The 25,655-nt window shown below is 45.4% G+C and overlaps 1 protein-coding gene across 1 annotated transcript in view; it reads right to left on the reverse strand.

The window, feature by feature from the left end:
* Nucleotides 1–286: 286 nt before the first annotated feature.
* The window catches only part of L3mbtl4 (L3MBTL histone methyl-lysine binding protein 4), a 310,153-nt gene continuing 284,784 nt past the window's right edge, over nt 287–25,655 (reverse strand). Inside the window, exons 16-18 of the mRNA XM_042699191.1 lie at nt 13,845–14,005; nt 4,413–4,475; nt 287–988 (exon numbers count right to left, since the gene is read on the reverse strand). Coding sequence (XP_042555125.1) covers nt 824–988; nt 4,413–4,475; nt 13,845–14,005 — 389 coding nt within the window. The 3' untranslated portion in view covers nt 287–823. The remainder of the gene's footprint in view (nt 989–4,412; nt 4,476–13,844; nt 14,006–25,655) is intronic.

Below are 25,655 nucleotides of genomic sequence, written 5' to 3' on the forward strand. Positions count from 1 at the left end.
AGGTCCCATCAGAGTTCAAGCTGATAGGATTTCAATGCAGGTGAATGTCTGGCCTACAGGTGAGGGCTGGTGTTAGAAGGGCGGTGTTAGGATGGGCACCCAAAGTCTCACTGCAGATGGGAAGTCTCACCAGCTTCTGGAAGTGCCCACCTGACTGTTTTTCTGTTAGTCCTAGGCATAATGCTTCGTGTAGGTTCCAGGATGCCTTGGGACCATAACTAAGGACTAGTTATGAAATAAATTAAAATAAATAAATAGTAATGGAACAAAAAAGGCAAGTTTATGAAACCTGAATGAGTGTGCTTATTATTATTATTATTTTTTAAAAAGGTCACTTTCCTGAGTAAAGCAGGTAGAAATTTCACAAGAGTCTTTTAAAAGGCACCAGGCTTCCATCTCCTGGACACAGTGTCCTCAGATGACAAATGTAGTCCCTGCTTAGCAGCAGCTCTGATAAACACAGCAGCCGTGAGTTGATGTGCGCACCTTTTTGGGTATCTTATTACCAGGGAGACAAAGGGCTGTGGAATGGAAAATGGCTTCTTTTATGGTGTGAGAAGAACATAGAGCTACATGTGGGCTTCTTTGTTCTGCGTTGCAACACATCACAGCAGAAAGGAGCCCTCCAAAGACAACCACATTGCAAGTCCACACTCTGCACACAAAATCCTCCATACACACAAGCCACAAGGACTTTCTAAAGGGTCCAGATAAATTGTGGATGTGACCATGGGGCCATGAAATTCAAATGAATGGGTGCCCCTGTTTTTGCTGAAGGAGTCCAGGATCTGGTGCCAGAGAAAGTTCAAGTTCGGGAGCACGTTCACCCCCTTGCTTCTTGGCTTGAGGCAGCATCTTCAGTAAGGTCCTGGGAGGCTTTGAACATCAGGATGGAATTGTAGATCTTCAGCGCAGGGCCCAGCTTGATCTTCATCACTTTGACAATGTCTGTCTGTGTCAGAAGCAAGAAGGCTTTGCCATCGATCTGCTGCAATAAATACACAACAAATAAAGACCCATTGCAACAATGAGATGTACAAGACGCTACGTCGAAAAACGGACGTTACAATTTAGGCTGGTGAGGGGAAGAGTGTAGTTGTGGAGGTGGGTAGGGAAGGGATGGCAGGGGAAAAACAAAGGAGGAGGCTACAATGCTTGATAAGAAATGTACTCATTACCTTGCTCATGTAACTGTAACCCCTCTGTACAGTATTTTCACAATAAAAAACTTATTTAAAAAAAGATAGCTTATTGGTGCTGAGTGTTGCTGAAACCTTGCAATAGTATCAAGAGCCTTAAAAGGGGAACCAAGTTAATCTCTGGGAAATTTTCCCCAAGAGCATTGTGTGCAAAATGTATATCCTAGATTATTCAGGCAATGAATACTGGAAATATCCCAGGGCTCAACCAATAACAGAAGTGAGCACTTTACGGTACATTAATAGAAGGGTCACCAAATTTATGTCTCAAGGATATAATGATTTAGGAAGCAATTGGTAAGCAATGTGATATGATGATAGAATTCTCAATATATATGTATACAATTAAATCCTCCTAGCCACACATTTAAAACATTAGAAATCTTCACACCAAATGTTAATGGGAGCTAGACTGCCTGCAAGAATAGTAATTGTGTTTCACTTTTTCCTTTTCGCTTTCCTATGGTTTAAAATTTCTTTCCATAATAAAAAAAACATTGCAAAAAGTACATACATAATAAATGTTTTATTTATTAGCTTTTAAACAGATTTTTAAAAAACTGGCTTAGAATGATTTCTGGTTCTAGGTGAACAAGCTCCTGAAGACCTAAGTCTGAAATTCAGGGTGATGATGGCTGTAGTAGAGATTATCACTGTGGTAATTAGCATATCATGAATATTCATATCAAATCACCATGTGGTGCCCCTTAAATATACTCAATCTTTACTTGACAGTTCAATATTTTTAGATTAGAAATGAAGTGTGCTTGCTTTTCTCGAGTTCCCATGATGGCAAGTGGCTATTGTGCAAGCGGTTGGTCCACCACTTCCAGAGGCCCTCAGGACTTCAGGGCTTGACTCTTGACTGCTTGAGTGTCCTGATCCTGTATAATGAATGTCCTCTCTCTCTTCCTCTCTCTTTTTCTCTTTCTTTTTACCTATCTATTATTGCCAGTACTGGGACTTGACCTCAGGACCTTATAGTTTTGCTTAGTTTTTTTTTTTTTTTTTGCACGAGCCTGGCTCTCTATCCCTTGAGCTATGCTACTTACAGCCTTTTGGCAGTTAATTAGAGATAAGAGACCCAAAGATTTTTCTGTTCAGGTTGGTTTTGAACCATTATCCACAGATCTCAAACTCCTGAATAGGTAGGATTATAGGCATGGGCTACCCGTGTCTAGCTTATGATGTGACTTATGTACATAACTCCTGGCTTCACAACTAGACAGTAATGGAAGGTTTTCTGCATAATCCTTTGGTGGGCCTAGCACCATGGTCAAAACCTTTTCACATTTGTAACACATCCCTCCACTCAGCACCACAATGATGCTGTGATCTGTGATCCTTTTGGCAAGAGAGGAAGTGCTCTGGGACCCTTCCAGAGGCTTTTGCATGTTTAAACATTTAAAAAGATTTAGAAAGCTTCTTGTGCACTCATGGTAAATGAAGACGCATCCACAGAGAATGAAATACTTCTCCTAGGAAATAAAGAACACATTCCTTAGGGTTTAAGAGGGAGAATATGTCTCTTTCCATACTCTAATGAAGTCAGCAACAGTATTTTCAGGCAGAAAGAGAGAGAGAGACAGACAGACAGTCAGAGAGACAGAGAGAGAGAGAGAGAGAGAGAGAAACCTACTAGCCTCAAGTGTCTTAAGAGTAAGGCAATGATGGTAGTAACAGCCAATGTTTATGGTGCTATCACAATCCATTATTATAATTTATATGTTTTTAATCTCTCCATTACCTCAAAGGTAGATGAGGAAACCTGGAATTATAAACTTAAAGACTCTCGAATGTCACACAATTTTTTAATTTTTGGTCGGTTGTGGTGCCTGAACTCTGGGCCTGGGCGCTGTCCCTCAGCTCTTCAGCTCAAGGCTAGTGCTCTACCACTAGAGCCACAGCACCAGTTCCAGCTTTTTCTGCTTATGTGGTGTTGAGGAATCAAACCCAGGGCCTCATGCATGTGAGGCAAGCACTCTACCACTGAACCACCTTCCCAGCTTCCATCACACAATTTTTAAAAGTGGAAGTTGGGATCTCGGGCAGGGCTTGTTGGACCCTTTGCTCTATACTACTGTCTTCATTAACCATGTACTTGGGCCAAGAATTGAGTTAGGTACTTAAACACATAACCTAGTCTAGATAGTTCCCCCGTATCAGCCTGTGTTTATAGAGAGGGGTAAGAGGTTAAGTGATATGCTCACAGGAGGGCTGGGAGTGAGTATGGAGCGTGAGCAGCTCACATGAAGGGCCACACTTTTGCCCTCACCATGCTAACACTTGGGACACGGTGGGCCTTGGGCACTGCCAAACACAGAGCCTGCACTTGTTTCATTGGGAGCTGCCAGACCAGCACAGTCTGCTTCTGATGCTGGGTTTTCCTGCGGAACTCAGAGACTCAGCCAGGACCCAAGATACAGAGTATGCCCCTTGAACTATGCAAGTCAAGAGGGAGAGTTTCTAGGAGAGTAGTCTTCTAGCGAGTTCTAGAGTAAGGACTAAGGTCTAAGGCTCTGAAACCAAGAGATAGCGGCAGAGTCCAACTTTGCCTTTTATTTGTTTAAGCCATGCCTAGTCTTCCTGAGCCTAACCCTCTTCATGGCAAATTCCCACTGCAGAGCATTTAGAGAACCAAAAGACAACCACTGACTAAAGCTCAGCATGGTGCCTGGCACATTTCAGGTCTACAATCCACAGTCATTGTCACCATTTGCATTCTGTAGCTGGTCTAGTTTTTTCCATAGTCCTGGGAGTAGTAGCCCCTAGTTCCTGCAAATGTGCTCAGCAGTTTAGAATATCCAACCAAGGGTAACGAGGCAGGAAATGTCAACCACAAAATGCTATAGCATTTTGCATCCTCTGAAGCAGGCGTGGTGAGGGAGTCTGCTTCTGATTTCACTCTGGAGCAGAGGACTTCATCAGCTTCCCTAGTACCAGCCCCACCCCTACCCCAGTGTAGCCTCAAGACATCTGGAAGGAGGCTTGTGACAACCAGACGTGTAAGTTATCTTGTTCATAAATTCTTCCATCAAAGAGAGTACTTGGGAGTATGCTCCCTAGGTGAGGACTACAGCAGTGTTGGGTGCTTCTGCTGGTCCACTTTCTGCCATCTCTAAAAACCATTCACATTTACTCTTAACTAAATGGAAATAACAAACTCCTGGGCTTAGAAGGCCAAAAGTCCCAAGTCACCTTTACGTTTCTTACCTCTTTCTCGAAGCACTTGGCCTGTTCTTCGCAGCCCAGGAGGGACTGTACAAACTCAGCCACCTACAGCAGAAAATGAAAAGCCTAATTTAAAACACACACCTGAAATAATTGAGGGTTGTAGTAACTCAACATGTGAATAAAATAGACTTCGGTTTCCACAAACGCTCGGATTTAAATAGTAACTATCAAGTCACATTAGCATTCATCCGCTCATAAATTAGACCTGCCCCAATGTCTTTTCCATCCTGTCACTAGGCTGACCTACATTGGGTTACGGGGATGGCCTCCATCTGTGTGGTGCTCTGGCCTTCCAGAAGCTTTCCACAGCTGATCATCTTGACCACCTTGTGGGGCTGGGAAAGGCAAGGATAATAGTTTTAGGCGGCAGTTTTAATGAAGGCCTCAAGAGATGAGAACTGCCCACCTTGTTTACAGGCAGCCGATGAGACCCCGTGTACTCATCCTGAGGGTCCACTCCTTCCCTGTGTCTGCCAGATTCAGCTGGATTCGCACAGGAACGACCATAAAACTAAAGCCCTGTGGCTGTATCAACTTACCCGCACTCACACTTGACTAGTAAGCAGCAGAGATTGTTTTGGAACCCAAACCTGGAATCCTGGAAAGTGGCTTCAAATCTTTAACTTGATTTTGGCTCTCACCTGTTCCCTCACTCTCCATCCCAGCCCTCCTCAATTTTCTTCTACGTAAGAGAGTTCCAAGACCTGGCTACCCACACAGGAAGCCCCCAAGTATTCTCAGCAGTGAAGCTGCATCATGGACATACACAATGAGTGCAGATTCTGGATGAACTGAATGACCAGTAGGCTCTAGTGGCTCTAGGCAGATGTGGCATGTGATCAGTGGGGCTGAGCAATGGGTGAATGGATCCTTGGGGGTGAGATCTAGTAAAGGAACTGTCTTCCTGCTGATCTTTCTCTCTCTCTCTCTGCCACCAGGTCTCCTCTCCTGGTCTCATGGAGGACTTCAGAGGCCATGGAGCCCAGCATCGGAGACCAACATCTTCTACTACAACAGGACTTAATATCACTTACTCCCACAAGCCTTTCCAGAAGTCAGCAGACAGAAAACATCAGGTGTTGGTTCCTGGTTCTGGAGCAGTGTGGGCCAACATCCACAGGATGCATGGGAGTTGTGACTCCTGTGTGTACATCTAAACTCTGCCCTGTGGTCTCACAGCCACCTTGTGTTTGTGGGAATGCAAAGGGTTAAGAATATCTTCCGGGCAGAGGGGGGGGGGTGTGCGTGGAGGAATTGGTGTGTTGGTATCTGCTTTACTCACCCCTGGTGCTACAAATATGCTTCATTTTGAATCACTTTGCAATCATCCTTCTAAATCGCGTGGTGATAAGGATTTGAGGACACTCTTCCTAAACCAGCCATGCCCTGACACCCCCAAGACCACACTGCAGCATGTGAGCTGCTAAGGCTGGCTCTGCTCAGCACAGTGGCCGGGTCTCACAGAACCAGGGTTTCCATGGTGCATAGGTAGAGGGAGCCCAGTTGTCCTAGTGAGTTAATACATTGTTCTTTTCTGGGTGATGAGGAAGCAAAGAGCTTCATGTATTTGCAGAGTGTCAATGGAAGTCAAGAAGGCTGCTGGCCAGGCCCCATAGATGGGTTCCTAGGGCAGGGAACAGCACTTTGGATAGATGCTCAAGTAGCACCTCCGGAGAGTCTTGGACCCAGGACACTGAGAGACAGAAAGGGTGGCTGTGTCCTGTAGGTTGTAGGCTGCTCTTCTGATTGATCATGTCTGCCTTGATTGTGTGCAAGGCTTTGCTTTGGTACCTATGAGCAGCTCAGGCCTGAACTATTGATGGGAGAGATAGGAATGATGAATAAGGGAGCAATCATTCATCAGTATCATACAAGATCACAAGATCCTTCTTTCAGAAGGAAAGATTTGGCCAGGTACTGGTGGCTCACACCTGTAATCCTAGTTACTCAAGAGGCTGAGATAGGAGGATTTAGATTCAAAACCAACCCAGGAAGACAAAAACCAAGAGACTCTTATCTCCAAGTAAGACTGGAAGTGGTGCTGTGGATCAAGTTGAGAGCACCAGCCTTGAACAAAAATGGCAAGCAAGAGTGGAAGTCTCTGAGTTCAGGCCAAAGTAGCAGTATACACACACATAAAGGTTTACCTTAGGTGAGAACTCAGGAAATCTTCATAAAGGAGGGCTCCTTGATGTAGGTAGGTATGTCACAGGTGGACAGGCAGAGAATTACAGAAATGAGCCCCCAGGGCAGGTAGGAGCAGCAGCAGAAAGGAATCCAAGTTGGTCAGTGGGAGGGAAATGAGAAGACTTTTGGGAAGCAGGGCTCACCTGGCCACATGTTGTAATCACCTGCAGAGCCTGCAGACCAATGAGGTCCAGGCTCAGGTCACAGAGACTGCAAATAAATAGAGCTGGACTGGGTCCACGTGCTGGCCTTTCTTTTCAAAGCTCGCTTGGAATGCTAATGTGCATGTACTAAAGGCTTGGGACCACAGCGCCAGGGAAAGTAGGAGAGGTGATCCAGGGCATCTCAATACACTTATGCTGTGACCTTTTGTGAGGGTTGGGGAATGTCTGCTGGACCATATTAGCTGCAGCCCAGTGGGGAACACAAGGACCTAGACACCTGGCATGGGGCAGAGCCCAGAGTCGAGGCAGAAGGGGCTGCAGAGGTAAAATCCTCAGGGCTGGAGACAGGTTGGATATAAGGTGAAAGCAATCTGCCTTAATTCCAGGAAAGCGCTGGAAGGCAGGGTCTCTCAAACTCAGTACTATTAGCACAATGGGCCAGCAACCTGTGGATGGCCCTGTGGATTGTGGGACATTTAACTACACTGTTGGTCTCTCCTCATTGGCTGCCAGCAGCAGCTGCAATCTTCAGATAGGTCCAGATGCTGCCTAATATTCTTGGAGAACAAATCACCTCAAATCTTCTATTCCGGTGACTTTAAAAGGGAGAGGTGTTAAGTGTCAGAAAATAGGAAAAGGGGGACCTGGAGGCTTTGTTTTGTCTCAGTCAAGAGCTGAGATAAGGTGTCATGTTGCCACAGAGCCAGTGATGTCCCACGGTGCTGTGAGGTACTCTGATGCTTTGTATCCATCACCCTGTCCTTTCCTGGATAAACAATATACTGAAGACTATTGCCTTCTCAGCAATGTCAGCAGAGAACTCATTGTCCACAGCACACATACACCAAGGTTGTGTTTTGGGGGGGAGGGGTGTGGTCAGTAATAGGGCTTGCACACCCAGTTCCATACTCTTGCTTGGCTTGTTTGTTTATGGCTGGTGTTCTACTGCTTGAGCCATGCCTTCAGTCTAGCTTTGTGCTGGCTAGTTAGAGATGGGGTCTGGTGGACTTCTCTACACAAGCAGTCTCTAAACTGTGATCTTCTAGGTCTGAGACTTCTGAGTAACTAGGAATACAAGCATGAGCCACCGGCACTGACCCCCAGTTTTAAGCCAGTGTTTGTAATGGGCTTAACTAATAGGTTAAATAAAGCATGCACAATAAATAGATAGTGAGTGTCTCTTGAGCAGTTCTAGCTTCTTCTGGGGTCCTCAGTTAGGCTCTCTGCAGACAACAGGGAAGCTGTGGGTCCGTGGACTTCCCTTCCCCCACTGCTCTAATTTTCTGCCTTTGAGGAAGAATTCACTTTGTCTCTAGTCTTTTTATCCAAAGAACAAGGTCTATGAACTCAAGCTTCTTTGCCCAGATCGTCTGTTAAAAAAAAGGTCCTGGTTAAGAATTATTTATTTATTCAGTTGGCATTTATTTTCCCTAAGCATAAATGCTATTGAGAGTTTTCATGGAAGGCATGTTTTGCGACAGTTTTTCCAAATGGAAAGTGGTGAGCTCTCAGATACTACCGAATAAAGTCTGAAAAGTTTCCCTCTCCTTCTCACCTTGAGAAAGACCTTTCCCTTCAAATTGTGGTAAAATGTAGACAGACAGCAGTTCAATGGGAATGAACCTATGAAAAGGGCTGAGCCAATCTGTCTGTGCTATATCCTCAGGGAGACAGCTGTGGATGGATCTGTTGTTTTTTTTTCCAAGATACTAAGACCCTGTTACCAGCAGAGGAACCAGGTTTGGGCTTGGCTCTGGGGAGCATCTGAATGCACGGGTTGCTTTCTTGCCTGTCTTTCATGCTCTAGGAGCACAGTGTCCCGTGGCTCAAATCCCTGCTTTGTTTTGGAAGGACACTGAGTAAGTTAATTCTAAGTATGAGACAGCAGTTTGGGAAGACGAAGGATGGCACTGCCATGAGCCTTGGCTTTACTCAACTCACATCCTCCCCACGACCTACTTTCCTTGGCTTCCTCTCTGGAGCTCAGCAGGCCTGTGTTCTGCAGTGGCCGCCATTCCTTCCATTTTCCCCAGTTCTGGTGTTTCTCTCTTGCTGTGCCTGGAGGTGTGTGCTCGATTATACGGTCTCAATGTCCACTGGGGACCAAGTTTGCAGGCCGAGTCTCTCTTTGCTTTTTTCTTTTTCTTTTTTAATAGCAGAGGGTTTTGTTTTGTTTTGTTTGTTTGAAGGGCCCAATTGTAGAAGGCTGCAGTGCTTAGCTAGCAGTACCCTGAATTTTTCCAAACTCTCTCTCCTGTGTAAAGACTGCTTTTAAAGTAGCTGCCATCTTTTATACTTAATGATCATTTAGGGAACACTTTGTAGAGCCTAGGGCAATTTATATGTGGTGTTTGAGGATGCATTTTAGAATCAAAGAGATAAAAGTAGCCACATGTGTGTCAAGCATAACTGAGTCATTACCTGGACAGTAATGTGCACAGAACACATCATAACTTGCTCATGTGCGCTGACTATAAAATTCATCTCTGTTCAATCATTCATTCCTTCAGATACTGGCCTAACACCTGTCTCATCAGGATGCTTTGCTTTTCAGATCTATACAGCTATAAGAAGGTAAAAATATTTTAGTCCCTACACTTGAAAGCTTGTAGTATTAAATAGAATACTTCTTTGTTATAGAGTAAGAAGTACTTACACTGATGAACACTGAAATGTGTGCTCATACACTAACTATCATGACACCTACTATGCTGTCATCTGTTTCTTCCTTTCATTTCATAACCATTAGATTGAGTTCACAGTCTACCCATGCTTTGAAAACCACTGCTGTGGAAGAGACAGCCACAGTGACAAAGGAGTTAAAGCCAACTCTCAGCTCTAGGGAGTGAGAAAAAGGCCATGCTTGGCTTCTCTTCACAGGTAGCATAATGTAGAGCAGAGGTCTTTCTCCTGGGCCAGGATGGCAGACAAAGGGATTGTTTTCTCTCTTCAGCCTCTGCTATAGACATTCCGTGTTAGGTCTTGCCGAACGGCACTTAACAGGATGCCCAAAGTTCATTTCAGCATGCCTGGTCCTTGGCTTCTGCGTGCCCTCCCTCCCCGCCTCCCCCACAGTGAGTCCAGGGAGAATAAAACACAAAAGCAGCTCCCACAGCCAGCATCCTGTTTGGTCTTGAATTGCCTTTGTAAATCATCCCTCCTCACCTGTCACTTCTATTGTGACATTCGGAGCAACCCACCCCCCATTGGTAAGTACCCTCCCCATGCCCACTATGTGGCCTCTCTCCAGAAAGCTGCATCGATTTTAAAGGCAAGGAACACACAACCACAAAGCCCATGGTTTTCAAACCATCCGGGATGACCCTCAAGGACCTTCTTTGGCATTGGAAAATGTACTATCAAGATGAAGGCTATGGAAAGAGATCTAGGATGTGGTTCTTATACCCAAGGGCAGCTTGTTAGGGAGATATGAAGACTGAGCTGGGTCAGCTCTGTGTCAGCAGCAAGAAGATGTCTGTCTGTCTCTGGTCCATCCCTGATGGACACCATGGTAATGGAAACACAGGGAAGCATTGTTGCGAGCACTTGATGCAAGGCACCTGACCTTTTGAATATCTCTTGGGCTTCTGCCTAAATTCCAAGGGCTCTTCCAGCACTGCAGGGCTGAGACAGCGCACTGCTACTGAGAACTCAGGAGCTAGGATTCACCTTCTTACAGCACTCAGCAGCATCTGCAGACTCTCTGGGCTCTTCCTTTTGAAATCTTTCCAATCTTGAGACTTTAACCTGTGAGGACTAGCTACTCCCTTTGGTCATCTTCCGATGTCCGCCTTTCAAGTTCATTATGTGTCAAACTTGCAACTTGTGAGATCAAGACCCTACCTGACTCCATTTCCTCCTTACTGCTTGCTGGTCCTCATACTCAGGGTTCACGTTCTTTTTGTAAGAACAGCTTCCCTGAGAAAGAAAAAGAAAACAAGCTTTCTTCTTCACTAAAATCATAATCATGCACTGTGCACTAGGGGCTTACACCTGAAATCCTAGCTACTGAAGAGGCTGAGAACAGAGGATTATGGTTCAAAGTCAGCCTGGATAGGAAAATCCATGCAATTCTTATCTCCAGTTTGTTAGGTAAATTAAATTGGCAGCCGAAGAAAGAGAGCAACACGTGGTATTCAGGCAAGGGAAAGGTTTATTTGCAGGCCACCTCTGGTCAAGTTGGAAGCCCACGCAGCAGGAATAAAAAGGATCAAACCACAGCCAGGCCAGACTTATCAAGGCCAGGGGCTGGAAGAAGGTGTGGTCCACCGGATGGGGATGACACCTCAGGGAGGGGGGGAGGTGACTGCCTCCAAGTGTGTTGGTTACCTAGGTGACACAGGTTCAGAAGACTTAACCAAGAACAGGAATGAGTCCGCTCCACCTTCCCAGGGTGGGCCTTACACAATTAACCAGAAAAAAAAAAAGCTGGAAGTGGAGCTGTGGCTCAAGGGGTGGAGCACTAACCTTGAGCAAAAAATGCTTAGGGACAGTGCCCAGGCCCTGAGTTCAAGCATACACACACACACACACACACACACACACACACACACACACACACACACACACACACACACACACACACACACACACACACAGAGGTAATCATGTACAAGTTTTGCAAACCTCCTAGACTTGGACTCTGTAGCCTCAGCTGGTCCCTGCCTGAGCTCTGACCTGGCCTGCCATGAGCTATGTTGCGTGATCCACAACTTGCCTCCCCTTGACTTTCTTCCATGGACTTTGCTTGCTTTTCCTTAAGTGCGCATTTGCAGCCCTAATTCCCTTACCTTTCAGTCTGAGTGCCTGAACCAGTGCTCGGACCGCACAGGCTCTCTCTGAACATACAAGAATAGAGAGCCCTTGGTAGCCCGAGTTTGCACCCATTAATGACAACATCTCACATTTCTGTCCCCTAAAACATCTATGTACTCGTGACTCACAGATCCCACTAACTACATGGCCTATCATAAATGCCTCTGATTGTCCCTCTACCCCCACACTGGGCTCTTCCCCAAAGCTACTCTTCTTCTGACAGCAGCACCATTCTTTCCCATTCTTTCAAAGGATCTTCTTGGGCCTTACAGCTCTCACATGTTATTATCCTAATTAAGTACTAAACTGTGCAGTGCCGAGACTATAAATGGAATCACATTTGGCTCATTTCACTTTTTCATCTTCTGTGTCTCGTTGCCTTCCCTGAGCTGTTGCTTTCAACTTAAAACAACTGCAGTCAATTCTTCTTCCTGTAGCACCAGTCAGGCTCCGGTTATCCCACACCATGGCCTTGCTGGCAACTCCGTGGTTGTCTACTTCTCCCTGCACTCTCCTTCTTTTGGAAGATCTTTGTTGTTCTTATCTTCCTGAAATACTGGCTTCAAAAACTAGTACTTCATAGGCTCCAGTAGTCTGCTGGGCCATGCCCATACCTGCCTGGCTTCCAAGGCCTTTCATACCCAGCTGTTCTTGCCTGTCTCAGGCTGCTATCCTCCAGACCTAGGTCTTCTGTGTGTGAGCTGGGAAAAGCTAGCTTAGACCTGGCTCTGACTGTGTGGTCTTAAGCAAATCACTTAGTCTCTGAGTAACTCAGAATCCAACTTTTCATTATTGTAATTTCATTTGTTGATGGTGTGAAGGACCAGCAAGAGAAGAGGAGCCATTCTGGATCTTACTTGTAAAATGGTACAACTTCAGATGATTGGCTTGAAAGGCAATAATGGATGAATTGGCCTTTGTTCTTAGCTAAACTTCTCTTTTAGGGCAGTGTTGTTTCAAGGGCAAAACTATGCATGACTTGATTATAGACATAACTGGCTATAATTCACTAGCTTGGTCATGAGCACATTCTGTAAACTTGTACAAATTCATAAACAAGAGGCAGACTCAAAATACTATTTAAGGAACAGGATCATGGTTTACTCATTCTTCAACATCTAGATGGTGCCTGTCATGTTGAGTCATGTTACCACAACCAAGACACTATGGGCCTTCCACAAAGGGTAGGGGAGGTGGCCAACCAGAAGGACATGCTGGAGAAAAGGCCACCTCTGCTTGTCAGAGGAAGCAGGGCACAGGTGAGCTCAGGCTCCTCAGGAGAAGTGCCTGGTATGGGACAGACAAGGAAGTTTCGTCCTCCAAACTCTGAGTGAAGCTGATTACAGCCAGTGCTCAGTGAACATCTTACAACTAACTTAACCATCTCTGCTTTGAATCTTGTCCTTAGAGTGACCTGGTATCTCCTTCATGGAAATAAAAATGCTATCTTGAGTGCTAACTGCTGAAATGATACCTTTATCAGAAGAAACATCTGTCAAACAGCACATTCCTTCAATTAAAACTGTTTTAGCCAGGTGCCAGTGGCTCATACCTGTGATCGCAGCTACTCAGGCAGCTGAGATATGAAGATGGAGGTTATAAGCCAGCCCAGGAAGAAAAGTCTGTGAGACTCTTATCTCCATTAACCAGCAAAGCCAGAAATGGAAGTATGGCTCAAGTGGCTGCCTTTAGAAAAATAAAGCTAAGGGAGATTGTCCTGGCCCTGAATTCAAGCTCTACTACCAGTACAAAAAGCAAATGCCTTAAAAATGTGACATTGCTACCTCACTAGGGTAAGCAATAACTTAACCAACTGTGTTTATACTAAAACCTGATCTGACTTCTTCCCTCTGTAGAGCATCTGACCCAATGTTGTGATCTGATCATCTCACACTGGCAAGAGGGACCTGCTCAGGACACAGACCATCCCAGTAGCATGTGCATGTCCCAGAGAAGATACTGCTGAGCTGCTTTCTTGTGTGCTTCCCCCGTCAAAGCTGTGAGGTAAATGTGAAAGCCTAGGTCCTTCTGCTTCAATCAGCCTTGGCAGTTAGTGATGGAGGGCAGGACTGTGCTGGGCTAAAATTGGGCATGGACACACAAAATGAACCAGACAAGCTATAGGCTTTCCTGATTTTCTCCCTCCAACATGAATTTTAGACTTTATATGGAGATGCAATACCTAAAAGAAAAAAAAGGCATTTTCCCAGGCATTAGAGGACCTCTGTAGCATGACTCTGCTCACCTCATCCACTGTCCATCGGGCCACTTGGCTGGCCTGAATGCCAGCCACACCTGGAAGAAGCTTGCAGTGCTGCTCTCTGCCAAGGGAAATATCACGGAACGGATGGGTAGACATGAAGATGGACTGGTGAAGAGGCTGCTGTGTCTGCTCAACTGAATATTCTGAAAGAGAGCCACATGGAGTGAGCATAGCACTTAGCACGAGGCAGCTGGGGTGGGTGAGAGGCAGATGCAATGAGCACCCTTGTCTTGTGCTTGAACAGGGCCACTGCCAAGCCTAGTGCATGCCACCAGTCTGCTTTAGAACAGAGGACACACAAAACATGTCATGTAAGGCCCAGAAGACTGTAGCTGTTTGCTAGCCTACTTCAGATCATCTCTGTAAGATATTCTTTAGTGGCCAAAGAAGGGTTAGCTTGTCCCTGCTCCTGGCTCCTCTCTCCTTACATTAGAACTCAGAGGAAGCAAGGATTTGCGTGTACTGTGAGGACATAGCAGATTAGTACTCTGAGCCCTTTGGGATGTGTACATACACAAAGAGCCAGCTCTTCCTGGAAGCCACATTCTACATCTCTAAACACAGAAGAGCTCAGGACCACATCTGGCCTCCTAAGTCCCCTGGTGAGACTGAACAAAATGCAGTACAGGGTCCCCATGAGAACCTGGATGACATCAGCTGCTGCTCTAGCTTTCCAGTGGGACACAATGACCTCACCTGGGGAGAAGCAGTGCAGCAAATGGCCAGGGACTTCTGGAGAGCAACCTGGGATGCCAAGACTTCCCTGGCACAGGTGTTGATAAGTGCTCTCTCTACTCCCTCTCTCGGTCTCTGTCTCTCTCTCCCTCCCTCCCTTCCTCCCTTTCTTCTCCTTTTCTTTCCTTTCCTCTCCCTCCATTTTCTCTTTGCCAATACCAAGGCCTGAACTCAGGGCCTCATGCTCTTCTCAGTGTTTTCACTCATGGCTGGATCCATACCTCCATTCCAGCTTTTTCTGCTGGTTAATTGGAGATCAGTGTCTCCCAGCAGCATTCTCTTTTCAGGGAGTGACCTCTGAATGCACCACAGTTCTAAGATACAAGGGAGAGCAGCCATGGTTTGCCAACAGTAGCTGCTTTTATCAAGGAGATTCAGTAGGTTCTCCAGGTTCTTCAGCCTCGTCTGTTTTAATACCAGTGTACTAGTATTCTCTCTTTAGGAGGGATTTTACTCATGCTACATCCCAATGTTTAGGATGGAACCATCCATCTCATTTCCCTACTGATTTTGCTTTGAGTCTCTGCATGGAGGAGGAGTGGAACCATTCATTACTCAGGTTTCAGCAGTCCGCTGCCTCTGTAATGTTATTATTTTGTCCTCCTTTTTTTTTTTTTTGGTACTGGGGACTGAACTCAGGATGTTGTACTTGCTAGGCAAGCATTTTCCACTGAGCTACATCCCAGCCCTATAGTGGTATTTTTTTTTGTTGTTGTTGGTCATGGGGCTTGAACTCTGGGCCTGAGCGCTGTCCCTCAACTCTTCAGCTCAAGGCAAACATGCTACCACTTGAGCTACAGCGCCATTTCTGGTTTTCTGGTGGTTTATTGGAGATAAGAGTTTCATGGACTTTCCTGCTCAGGCTGGCTTTGAACTGCTATCCTCAGATCTCAGCCTCCTGAATAGCCAGGATTATAGGTATTGAGCCACCGGCGCCCAGCTATAGTGGTATTTTTTAAGATAGTTCCAATACACACATGCAAAGAAAGTAAAGCTACTAATATTTAAAGACTTTGAAAAGACAGATTACAAAATGAAATACCATCAGAATCTTCTCGAGGTCCGCCTTTCCTAAGAATGCAGATGGTGATTAAATGAGCAGTAGCCCTATAACTTAAAAGTCATTTTTGATGATTCGTGTTTGACTAACTTAAACATTTGCTTTGTAAACACTTCTGCCTCTAATTAGGTTAGATTGACCTCATGTCTTCCAGGGTCAATCACCTATCTGTTTTAGATCAGTAAAGTGCTCACTGTAAGCTAGGTTTTATCACTGGGCTTCTCTGTATAAAGATGCTGTATTGGATCAGAGCAGACATCTCCCATTTACCAGTGCTTCCTATCCACCTAGATAAAGAGACAGCAAAATTGCTGGCTTCTTCCCAATTCTTCTGCTCCAGTTGCAACCAGCAGCAAATTCCTCTCTAACAGCCCATTGTCCAACACTGACCTTTTTAGTATGTAAATAGGTTATCTTTGTGTAGTTCAGCCAACACTATGCAAGTGAGGCTGTAGGTTCTGAAAGGAAACTTCACATCTTCCTGGAGCACTGAGAAATGTGAATGCTCTTTAATGAAGTTGTAGGGATGGACAAGGAGCACATACAAAGGAAGCCAACCCAGAAACACCTTGGTCTGCAGGGAGGGCAGGGTAGACACCTCCTAGGACTTTCCTGGGAAACTAGAGGTGAAGCCATCTATTCTTAGGGATTAGACCTGAATCAAAGATGAGCGTTAGTCTGGAAAGGAATTACTGCACCATTCAACTGGGTATGTTTGCTGAAATAGCCTGGACTTATAAAACAAACAAACAAACCTGTAGGTGTATCTCAAATTCTTAATCATATATAACTTCCAAAATATATATGACTCTGAAAAGACACATTAATAGACCTTATATTTTAATCTTATTTATTTTTTATTATATTTTATTTTTCTGCCAACACTGTGGTTTGAATTCAAGATCTGGGCACTGTCTCTTAGCTCTTTCACTCATGGCTAGTGCTCTACCACAGCTCTACTTCTGGCTCTTTGGTGGTTAATTGGAGAAAAGTCTCTTGCATTTTTCTATCCTACCTGGCTTTGAAACACTATTCTCAGATTGCAGCCTCTTGAATACCTAGGTTTATAGGTTTGAGCCAGTGATGCCTAGCTTGAACTTTATATTTTAGAAGTACAAAGACATCACATGCTAGTGACTAGATTCACAAATAAAATCTTAAGACATTTAAGATGTAAAATGACATCTGTATTTCAACACCATAATTTTGTAGGTGGATTGTCTACTTTGGGGTGCTGAGGCATACTCTTGGAAACATACCTAGCAGGCCTTAGAGTACATTCCTGTAGGAAAGAAAGACTACTTTATCCCATAAGGCCTGAGTTAGGCCCAACAGGGAGCCTCTGAATTAGTTCAGAAGGAGCAATGGGCCTTCTCTAAGTCAATTATGGGAGTACCAATAGCCACCCTGCAGGGCTAGAGTACAGAAGCCAGAGAAAGTAAGTACTGCAGTGAATGGAGGGTAGGTAACACTCCAAACTCAATCTGCAAACTCTCTGAAGCTAGGTTTCAGGTCTCACCAAGAGACATTGACTAATTCTCCATTAACAAAAGACCAGATTCACTTTCCAAGAGTAACAAAGGAGGAAATGCATCTTGAGGAGTGTTTTCTGGTGACTATTCTGCCTTCTTTTTCCTCTTTACCAGTCTATTTTCTTCCACAGGTGATGTGCTTTGGGAGTGGGACCCCTACTTGGGTGTGGATGAAAGAAATCATTCAGGAGCTGTGTGTCTGAGGTGCTATGGCATGGAGGGAAGGTCTGAGTCAGTACCAGAGTGCTTACTTCTGAAGCCTGGTACTCATACACCATAGTTGAGTGATCCTGAGTGAGATATCTAATTCCGATGCTTTAAGGTCTTTCCACCTATAACTTGGGCAATAGTAGTACATAGACCTCAATGAATGAATGTGATGAGACGCTAAATAAATTAGTGTTATGTTATTGTAACATAGAAGGGTTTTAAATGTTCTAGCAGTAGTCATTGATGAGAATCTGCAATCCCCAAAATGTGAAAGTCCATCCCCTACCACTGTAACAGGTGCCTAATTCCTTAGCAGGCCACACCTGGCTGAACCAGGACCTGCTCAGTAGGTTTGCATGGCAAACTCCTGGAACCAGGCCTGTGTCCATTACTTCAGGCCCAAGCCTCAAACTTGCAAAGTCTGGCCTCATCTTTTCCTACTCTCTAGACACCTTCACACAGGACACTATGCTATTCAAGTCCCTTCAGCCCTGCTCCCCAGCATGCCAAGCCTGTGTCTCCTGAATCTCCTCATGTCACCATGGTATCCCTCTTCAACTTTCCATTAAAGCTGATCTGGTCTGTTGAGGTTGATTTCTGCTCTTTCTTTATTCAAATACCCTCATGACTCGGTTTCCTAAAAGTCAATGTGGGGACCTATAGTATTCCCAAAGCTCATGTAGCTAGCTAATGCTAAAACCTATGAAAGCTGGCATCCAGATTCAGGATCTTGAGGATTGAGTTTAAATTTCATAACTAACTGGTCCTGGAAGGACAGGGCAGGGATGATCAGAATGGTACCCTCAGATAGCGTAAGACTTCTGCTACCCAGGGACAGTGGGGATCAGTGTAGCTGCCACATGGCACTGCTCAAATGCACTGCCTGGCAGCTTGGAGATTATGAGACTCTTGACAGACTTTTTAAATTGAGGGTGATTTGCATTATTTTAAATTCAGTGCATAACATAAGACTTTTGCAACTATCTATCTAAAATTTTGCATACATTCCTACATGACATGAATGTACTGATTTTTAATTTTACCCCCAAGCCAATCACAATTTAAGTCATATGAGATACTCATTAGAGAGCTGCTAATGAATTAAACATCATAAGCCGTTGATGGAAATCCATGTGCTGTACGTCTAATGGATGTCCCACAAGATGATTGTGGAGTTAAAACTTTCCTCTCACCTAGTGTTTTTATTGCTAAAATATTTAAATATGTTGAAACACACAAACATTACATTAGGAGTGCTTATAGTAACTGTCAGCATAGCACCTCCCATCTAGGTGTGTCTAAGTATACTTTGTGATGCTCTCACAGTAACAAAACCACCCGCCGACTAAGTTCCCAGATTGTGTCAATTAAGTGACAGGCAACCAACTGTCCTGTCCTGTCCTTTAAAATCATTCTGCTCAAATCAGGGAGATAAGATAAAATAAAGACTGTGACCCAGCCCAGCAGCTTATACCTGTAAACATAGCTAGCTACTCAGGAGGCTGAGATCTGAGGATCATGAGTTGGAGCCAGCACAGGGAGACAAATCTGAGAAACTCCTGTCCTCAGTGAATAAACAAGAAGCCAGAAGTGGAGGTGCGGCTCAAGTGATAGAGCATTGTGTATGGTGAGTGAGAGCTCAAGGTGCTGAGGTTGAGTCCCCAAACTGACACACACACACACACACACACATCCCACTACCACCACCACCACTACCACCACCACTACCACTACCACCAACAGCAAAAGAAATAGGCCAGATCATTCTATCTGAGGCACTATGGATAAGCAGGAGCTTTCTGATAAGAAAGGTTTCCCATTTTGAGGGTAGGAATGGTTACCCATGCCCTTGACCTATGGGGTCTAGCATTCCGGGGTTCCACCACTCATGACTGAGGGAAGATGGGCTGCTTTCCTCTTCCACTGCCTCATTTGCAGCAGTGACTCCTGCCACTTTCCAAAAAGCCAAAGAAATTCAGCCTGCCAAAGCAGCCTCCTACTGGAGGTTTTAGCATTCTAATTAATCAAAATGTCCTCTGTTCCAGAAAATGAAATGCTTGTGCAATCCTGGCTTTGATTTGAACACCGGAGTGTGAGTGACAGTAACAAAGGGCTAAGGCTATCCCTATAATTAGGATATTTCCCCTTCCAGAAAACAGTACCCTGCTTGTCACTTCAGTGGCTCACCAATTTGTGAAATTGTTTGCCTGGAAAAATTATTTGCAACCATTTTTATGGTATTGAGTATTTCTTTGGAATTTTTTGGCCTTAAAAATATAATGAAACTGGGCACTGGTGGCTCATACCCATAATCCTGGCTACTCACGAAGCTGAGATCTGAGGATCTTGCTTCATATCCAGCCTGGACAGGAAAGTCAGTGAGACTCTAATCTCCAATTAACCACCAGAAAACTGGAAATGGCACTGTGGCTCAAAGTGGTAGAGTGCTAGACTTGAGCAAAAAGAGCTCAGGGACAATGCCCAGGCCCTGATTTCAACTGACAAAAAAATGAAATAAAAATAAAAATATAATAAAGCACCAGTGACTTATACCTTCTCTTGAGAGGTTGAGATCCAAGGATTACAGTTTGAAGCTAGACTGGGTAGAAAACTGTGAGACATTTAATTTCAAATAACCACCAAAAAGCTGGAAGTGGAGCTATGTCTCAAGTGGTAGAATGCTTTAGGCAGAAAAATCTCAGGAACAGTGCCAGGGCCTTGAGTTCAAGCCCCAGAACAGATACTAGCATAACACACACACACACACACACACACACACACACACACACACACACACACAGAGTGTTTAATGATATCATGAAGTATGATGTGATCTGGAGGCCACTGAACTTTCCCAGGCCAACATGGTCAGTGCTATATCCTACTGAATGATCCAAAGAGGCTTTTGACCAGGTCACTGGAAGGCCTCTTCAGTTCCACTCAACACCAAGTGTTCTAGTTCCAAAGATGTTTAGGCATCATCTGTCTCCCAGAAGCAGTAAATGACATCCTAGAAGCCATAGGTTTCATTAACAGTCAGAAAATTCCAGCCAGGCTGTTGAGGGTCCCTGGAGACAGCCAGACTGACCCGTTGTCGGTGGTGTGTGATCCTCAAAATACTATGAACTAGGAATGTGGGCCCTAATGGTTCATGCCTATAATCCTAGCTACTCAGGGGGGCTCTAAGATCCTAAGGATCAAAGCTAAAAGCCATCCCAGGCAGAAAAGTTCATAAAGTTGGAAGTGAAGGTGTGGCTTAAGTGATAGAGCACTCCCTTGAGCAAAAAAGCCAAGAAAGAGCACAAAGCCTTGAGTTCTGGCACATAAAAAAAGAGAGATAAAGAGAAAGAAAGAGAGATAGAGAAAAGAAAAGAAAGTAGGCAGGCAAGCAGGCAGACTTTTACTTGTTTCTTTTTCATTAAGTGTGGACACTAGACAATTTTTGTTCTGTTTCTCTTAGACAGTACTGATCTGGAAGGGTGTTGAGCTGGCTAGGAGCCTGGATACAATGAGCACTTACTCTTGTTGGATTATCCCCTCCCTCCACAAGAGTGGCAGAAGCCATGAAGTGATGAGTCTGTGGCCTAAGTTCTTGTTGCAGCTCCACCATTCATTAGCGATGAAACACTGAGCCATGAAGTTCTCTGACATACAGTTGATAACGAATACCTGCTGAATGCCTGAACAGCTAACCAAATGAATGGATGCATGCCTTAGGAACTTTTCATTCACTCCATAAACAAAAAGAGACTTTCAAGAGTAGCTTAGGAACCATTCAAACTTAGAACCACTTCTTCTTCGTGTTACAGCCCAAACCCACATTACTAAACCTGAAGAAGTTTATGGTAGACAGCGGCCCTCTATTCTTCCTGGGGCTTGAATAGGGTTGGGTAGGTGGGGGGAATGAGAGAACTGAGGGTTCTGGGGGACTTTAGTATCTATTAACCCCTGTTCCCATCATTCTAGCGCCCTTTTAGATCAGGTACCAGCCCTGTGACAGTTCCTGTGAATCCTGGTGTGAACTTTCCAGCTCTGCTCACAGCCAGGCCACCTTCCTGCTCTCACCCACCTGAGGCATGCACCTGCAATCAGGGAGATGCTTTGTTCTCTTGGCTCCCCTCCTGAAGGCATCTGGAGACCCTGGGACGTAGTGATGCTCTGAGAGCATCCGGCCACTGGTCCTTCCACGTGGGTGACATCCTGCCACTCCGTTTACTCCGTGGTTAGGAGCTGCATCCAGCCCTTGCCAGACTCTGCTCTTCTATATTCCCATGTGTCCTCATCCTTCTTGCTCAGTTCCCACAGAAACCTAGGCCTGTTTCTTTTCCCCAGCAGAGGCTGCCACAAGCTGATGGACACACGAGACAGCAGTCTTTGTGACTTCCCTTAGCTGGATGCCTCCACACAGGCTCTTTCTAAGAGCTCTCTAAACAGAAGAAGTAGAAAGTAATATGATTCTCAGGGCAGGACGCAGCAGCTGGGGCCAACAGGAGCATGGTCGGTTTCAACTCCCTAGGTTAGGGCTTTATTCTTTCTACTGATACCATTTTAACAAATGTCCTTTAAGGCATCTTGAGTCTCCCCTGTTTATCACTTGCTGGCTGATCCAGGCTTCCCCATGGCTGCCTACAGGACCCCCCCACTCACCACCCTATCTGGGAACTGATTACTCTTCAGTCTCTTGTCAGTGGAGTATAAGTTCAAGGACAGGCCCTTCCAATCATTTTCAGAGGCCTGAGGTGGGCCCCAGACCTGACAAACAATAAGCACGATACAGGTGCTTACTTAATGCAAGATGCTAGCGTGGAACCATCTCAGAACTCCAATGAAACACAGTGGCAAATGCTAACACAGCCTGTGCCGGCGAAAACAGAGTTTCCATCCCGTGTTTTCTCATCGGCCAAGTACACCCATGACTCAATAGCTGGGGATTGTGATCGTTCCTCCTGTCGATAGGTGAGAAAGCCAGATATCTTTTGGTTTCATTTGCACTAAAATGAACATATTAACTTTTGATGTGTTAGTCATCCAATAAAAGACTTTATTCAGTGCAGCATAGTGTCTGTGGCGAAAGGGTGACCTTTCAGTTTAATATCTATCTGTTCCTCACAGCTGGTGACATTATTAATTAACTCCTTTGATTGAGTACTACAATCCAATTGCCCAGCATGTATTTCTAGCTATTTTCTGCAAGACTGGCCTCCGTCTCACTCGCAGAGGTGAGAACGCAACTGAACAATCATGAGCATCAACTTGACCAGAGAGCCAGGACGGCTCTTCTTCCTGTAGATATTCATTCCTACTTGGCCCAGGCAGGGAGAGGAGAGGAATGACAATAGTGGGTCAGTGCTGACAAACCTGAAAGGCTCTACCACTGGATGCTTCTGTGAATGTGAGGACAAGAAATGATCCAATTGTACCATATGCTATTTCCCATGGTGGACATTGATACTGGGTTAGAAGGTACAGGTGGACTTGAAGTAGAGGTTTTTGAGGATACTTGGGACCAGAAGGGTTTAAAATTTCAGATTTTTTTTTTTGCTGTGGGTGTAGCATACTTACATGTACACAATTAGGTATCTTGGGGATAGAACTTGAGTCTAACTACAATATTATGTCCCATATATAACTTACACACATAGCCTGAAGGTGATTTTTATCAAATATTACTAATAATTTTGTGTATGCCCAAATCTCTACTTATAGCATAGACAACATTAAATACATTTGAAACTTTGGGTTTTGAGGTTGGGAGTTCTTAACGTGTAGACTGTCCAAGTTCAGGGTAGGAGATGGGTAGTCATGAGTAGCGTGGAGTTAGGATACAGTGCAAAAGCCCAAACAGATGATCCTCCAACCTGCCCATCTCCGGACTCCCAAGAGGCTGATGTTGAGAGGGGCAAGGGAATAACACAAGTTAGAAGTAGACATCCTTACACCACCTGCCTTAGTATTGTGTCTATGCAAACTCCAAACCCCAGCTGAGCACCTCCATGGAAGCTGTACAAGAGCTGTTTGCTGACAACTCACAGGGCTTGTATGAAACTACGAATCCTGGGGGTTAGGCAGAAGGACACCTCTCTGCAATGATGGAAAGCCAAGCCTAAAATTCCCAATAAGTGTGTGCCATGCATGAATGCCCCTGTCGGCTCTGCTTTCTCTTTCTGGAGTACCTTATTCTCCAGTACTTGGTGAGCCATTTAAGCCAAAGACTTAACATGGGGGCTCAACATGACCAGCAATTCCCAGGTGAAAAGATTTGTGAGGCTCAGGTCAAAATCCAGCCAGTTGAAGGCACAGCCTCATGTGGCTAGCCAAGGGCATGTGGCCACAACATGGACTGAACCAAATGCAATGATCCTCAGAGCCAGTACCTCAGGGGCAGAGCACCATTGTAGGCACACTGGCTCTGTCAGCAACCACCAGACTTAGTTTCATGGGGCCAGCTGGTGGTCCAGGGAAGAAGACCCCTCAAGATACTTCCTATTGATTTGTCTGCTCCACATGAGTTCAGCAGGGGCAGAATTCTCGCCTTTCTGTTTTACAGATGGTCCAGTCATATAAGGGATGCAAGATGGGGTAGAGTTCCACACTGATCCCACAGCCCACACACAGGGAGGTTCTTTTCCTCTGACCTTCAACTGTGGCTCCCACGCACCTTGGTCTAAATGGCGGAAGGCAGATGTGAGGGTCTGTGAAGGGGGTGTGGTTCCATGATTCCTAGGAACCCTTCCCTCTTCTTTCATAAGGAAATCTTTTGTTATGTGGAGATATGTACTATCTGAATTTCCAGGCTGGTTGCTTGCACATAGCAACAGATTTATCTCAGAATATACTTGCTACAGTGACATTACTTGAAACCTATGAGGGTATCGTCATAGCCAGGGCTGTGGGAATGGCAGTGCATGGGTTCTGCCTGGAAAGAGGTGAGAGGAGGCACCTCTTCCACAGGTGCTGGGGGCAGGGCTGCAGCTCACCCTTGTGGCTCCCCGGCCTGGAGAGCTGTCTCCTTCCCTGCAGCCCAGTGAGATTCTCACCCTGCATATTGCCAAGGGCTCTCCTCATGGAGATGTGACATGTGCACAGACAGAATCAGAGAAGTCAGCCTGTATGGAGGGCACTTAGAAATCCAAGCAGCTTCTCCATCTGTTCTCACAGAATCAGAGATCAGTCTGTCCCACAGACAGTGCTGAGCATGTGAAGGTGCTTCTCTTCCAGCATAGGCCAGGACTCAAAGCCTGGAGACTCAGGGAGGCAGAGCTTACCAGAAGCTCGCCTGCTCCTTGGTGAATTAAATTGAAATCTCTACTCACTCTTGGGTTCATGATGGAGAACATATCAATGAATTGGTCTGTAGACTTCTTGTCACATTTCACTTCGAGGCAACTGCAACGAGGAGGCAGCTCTGGGCCACGTCTTTTGGTAGGCATCCTAGATCCCACCCAGGTTTCTCTTGCTTCACAGACCAGCCACACAGCGGCGCACATTGGACACACGGCGTCCCCAGCTGCTCCAGCCTTGGCCTGGTTTGTGGTCTCTACTGGACCCACCAGGACCAGCAAGGGGGAAAGCAGTCCCTGGCAGCTCTCTCTGGTGTCTCAGACGTCCTGATTCTACTCCACTCAGCATCTGCTGAGCCCTCCTCCCTGGTTTCCAGCTTCTCTTTTATGCACAGAGAACAGACACATGCCCTTCACATGGCCATTTTGGCATGAGCCCTCCTGTCCCCTCACCCTTTGTGCTAGCTGTCCTCTGGACCCTCCAGCCTGGTCTCACCTTAAGCTCACTTACCTGCATAACCATGGCCTGAAGATTGAGAAAAGATGGGCACATTAAAAAATGCAATCTTTTTAAATGAAGAAATTTGCCAAGCGTGTATGGCTCATGCCTATTATTCTAGCTACTCAGAAGGCTGAGATCTGAGAATTTGGGTTGGAAGCCAGCTCCATCAAGAAAGTCTATGATGGGCTGGGAAGGAGCTCAGTGGTAGAGCGCTTGCCTTGCATGTCTGAGGCCCTGGGTTTGATTCCTCAGCACCACATAAGAAAAAAGCCGGAAGTGGCGCTGTGGCTCAAATGGTAGAGCGCTAGCCTTGAGCTGAAGAGCTGAGGGACAGCGCCCAGGCCCAGAGTTCAGGCCTCACGACTGGACCCCCCCCCCCAAAAAAAAAAAATAGAAAGAATGTCTAATGAGATTCCAATAAACTACCAAAAAAAAAAATAGAAGTGGTGTTATGATTCACTAGGCCTTGAGCAA

Source organism: Dipodomys spectabilis, unplaced genomic scaffold, assembly GCF_019054845.1.
Source record: "Dipodomys spectabilis isolate Male_0828 unplaced genomic scaffold, ASM1905484v1 ptg000235l, whole genome shotgun sequence".
Lineage (NCBI taxonomy): Eukaryota > Metazoa > Chordata > Mammalia > Rodentia > Heteromyidae > Dipodomys > Dipodomys spectabilis.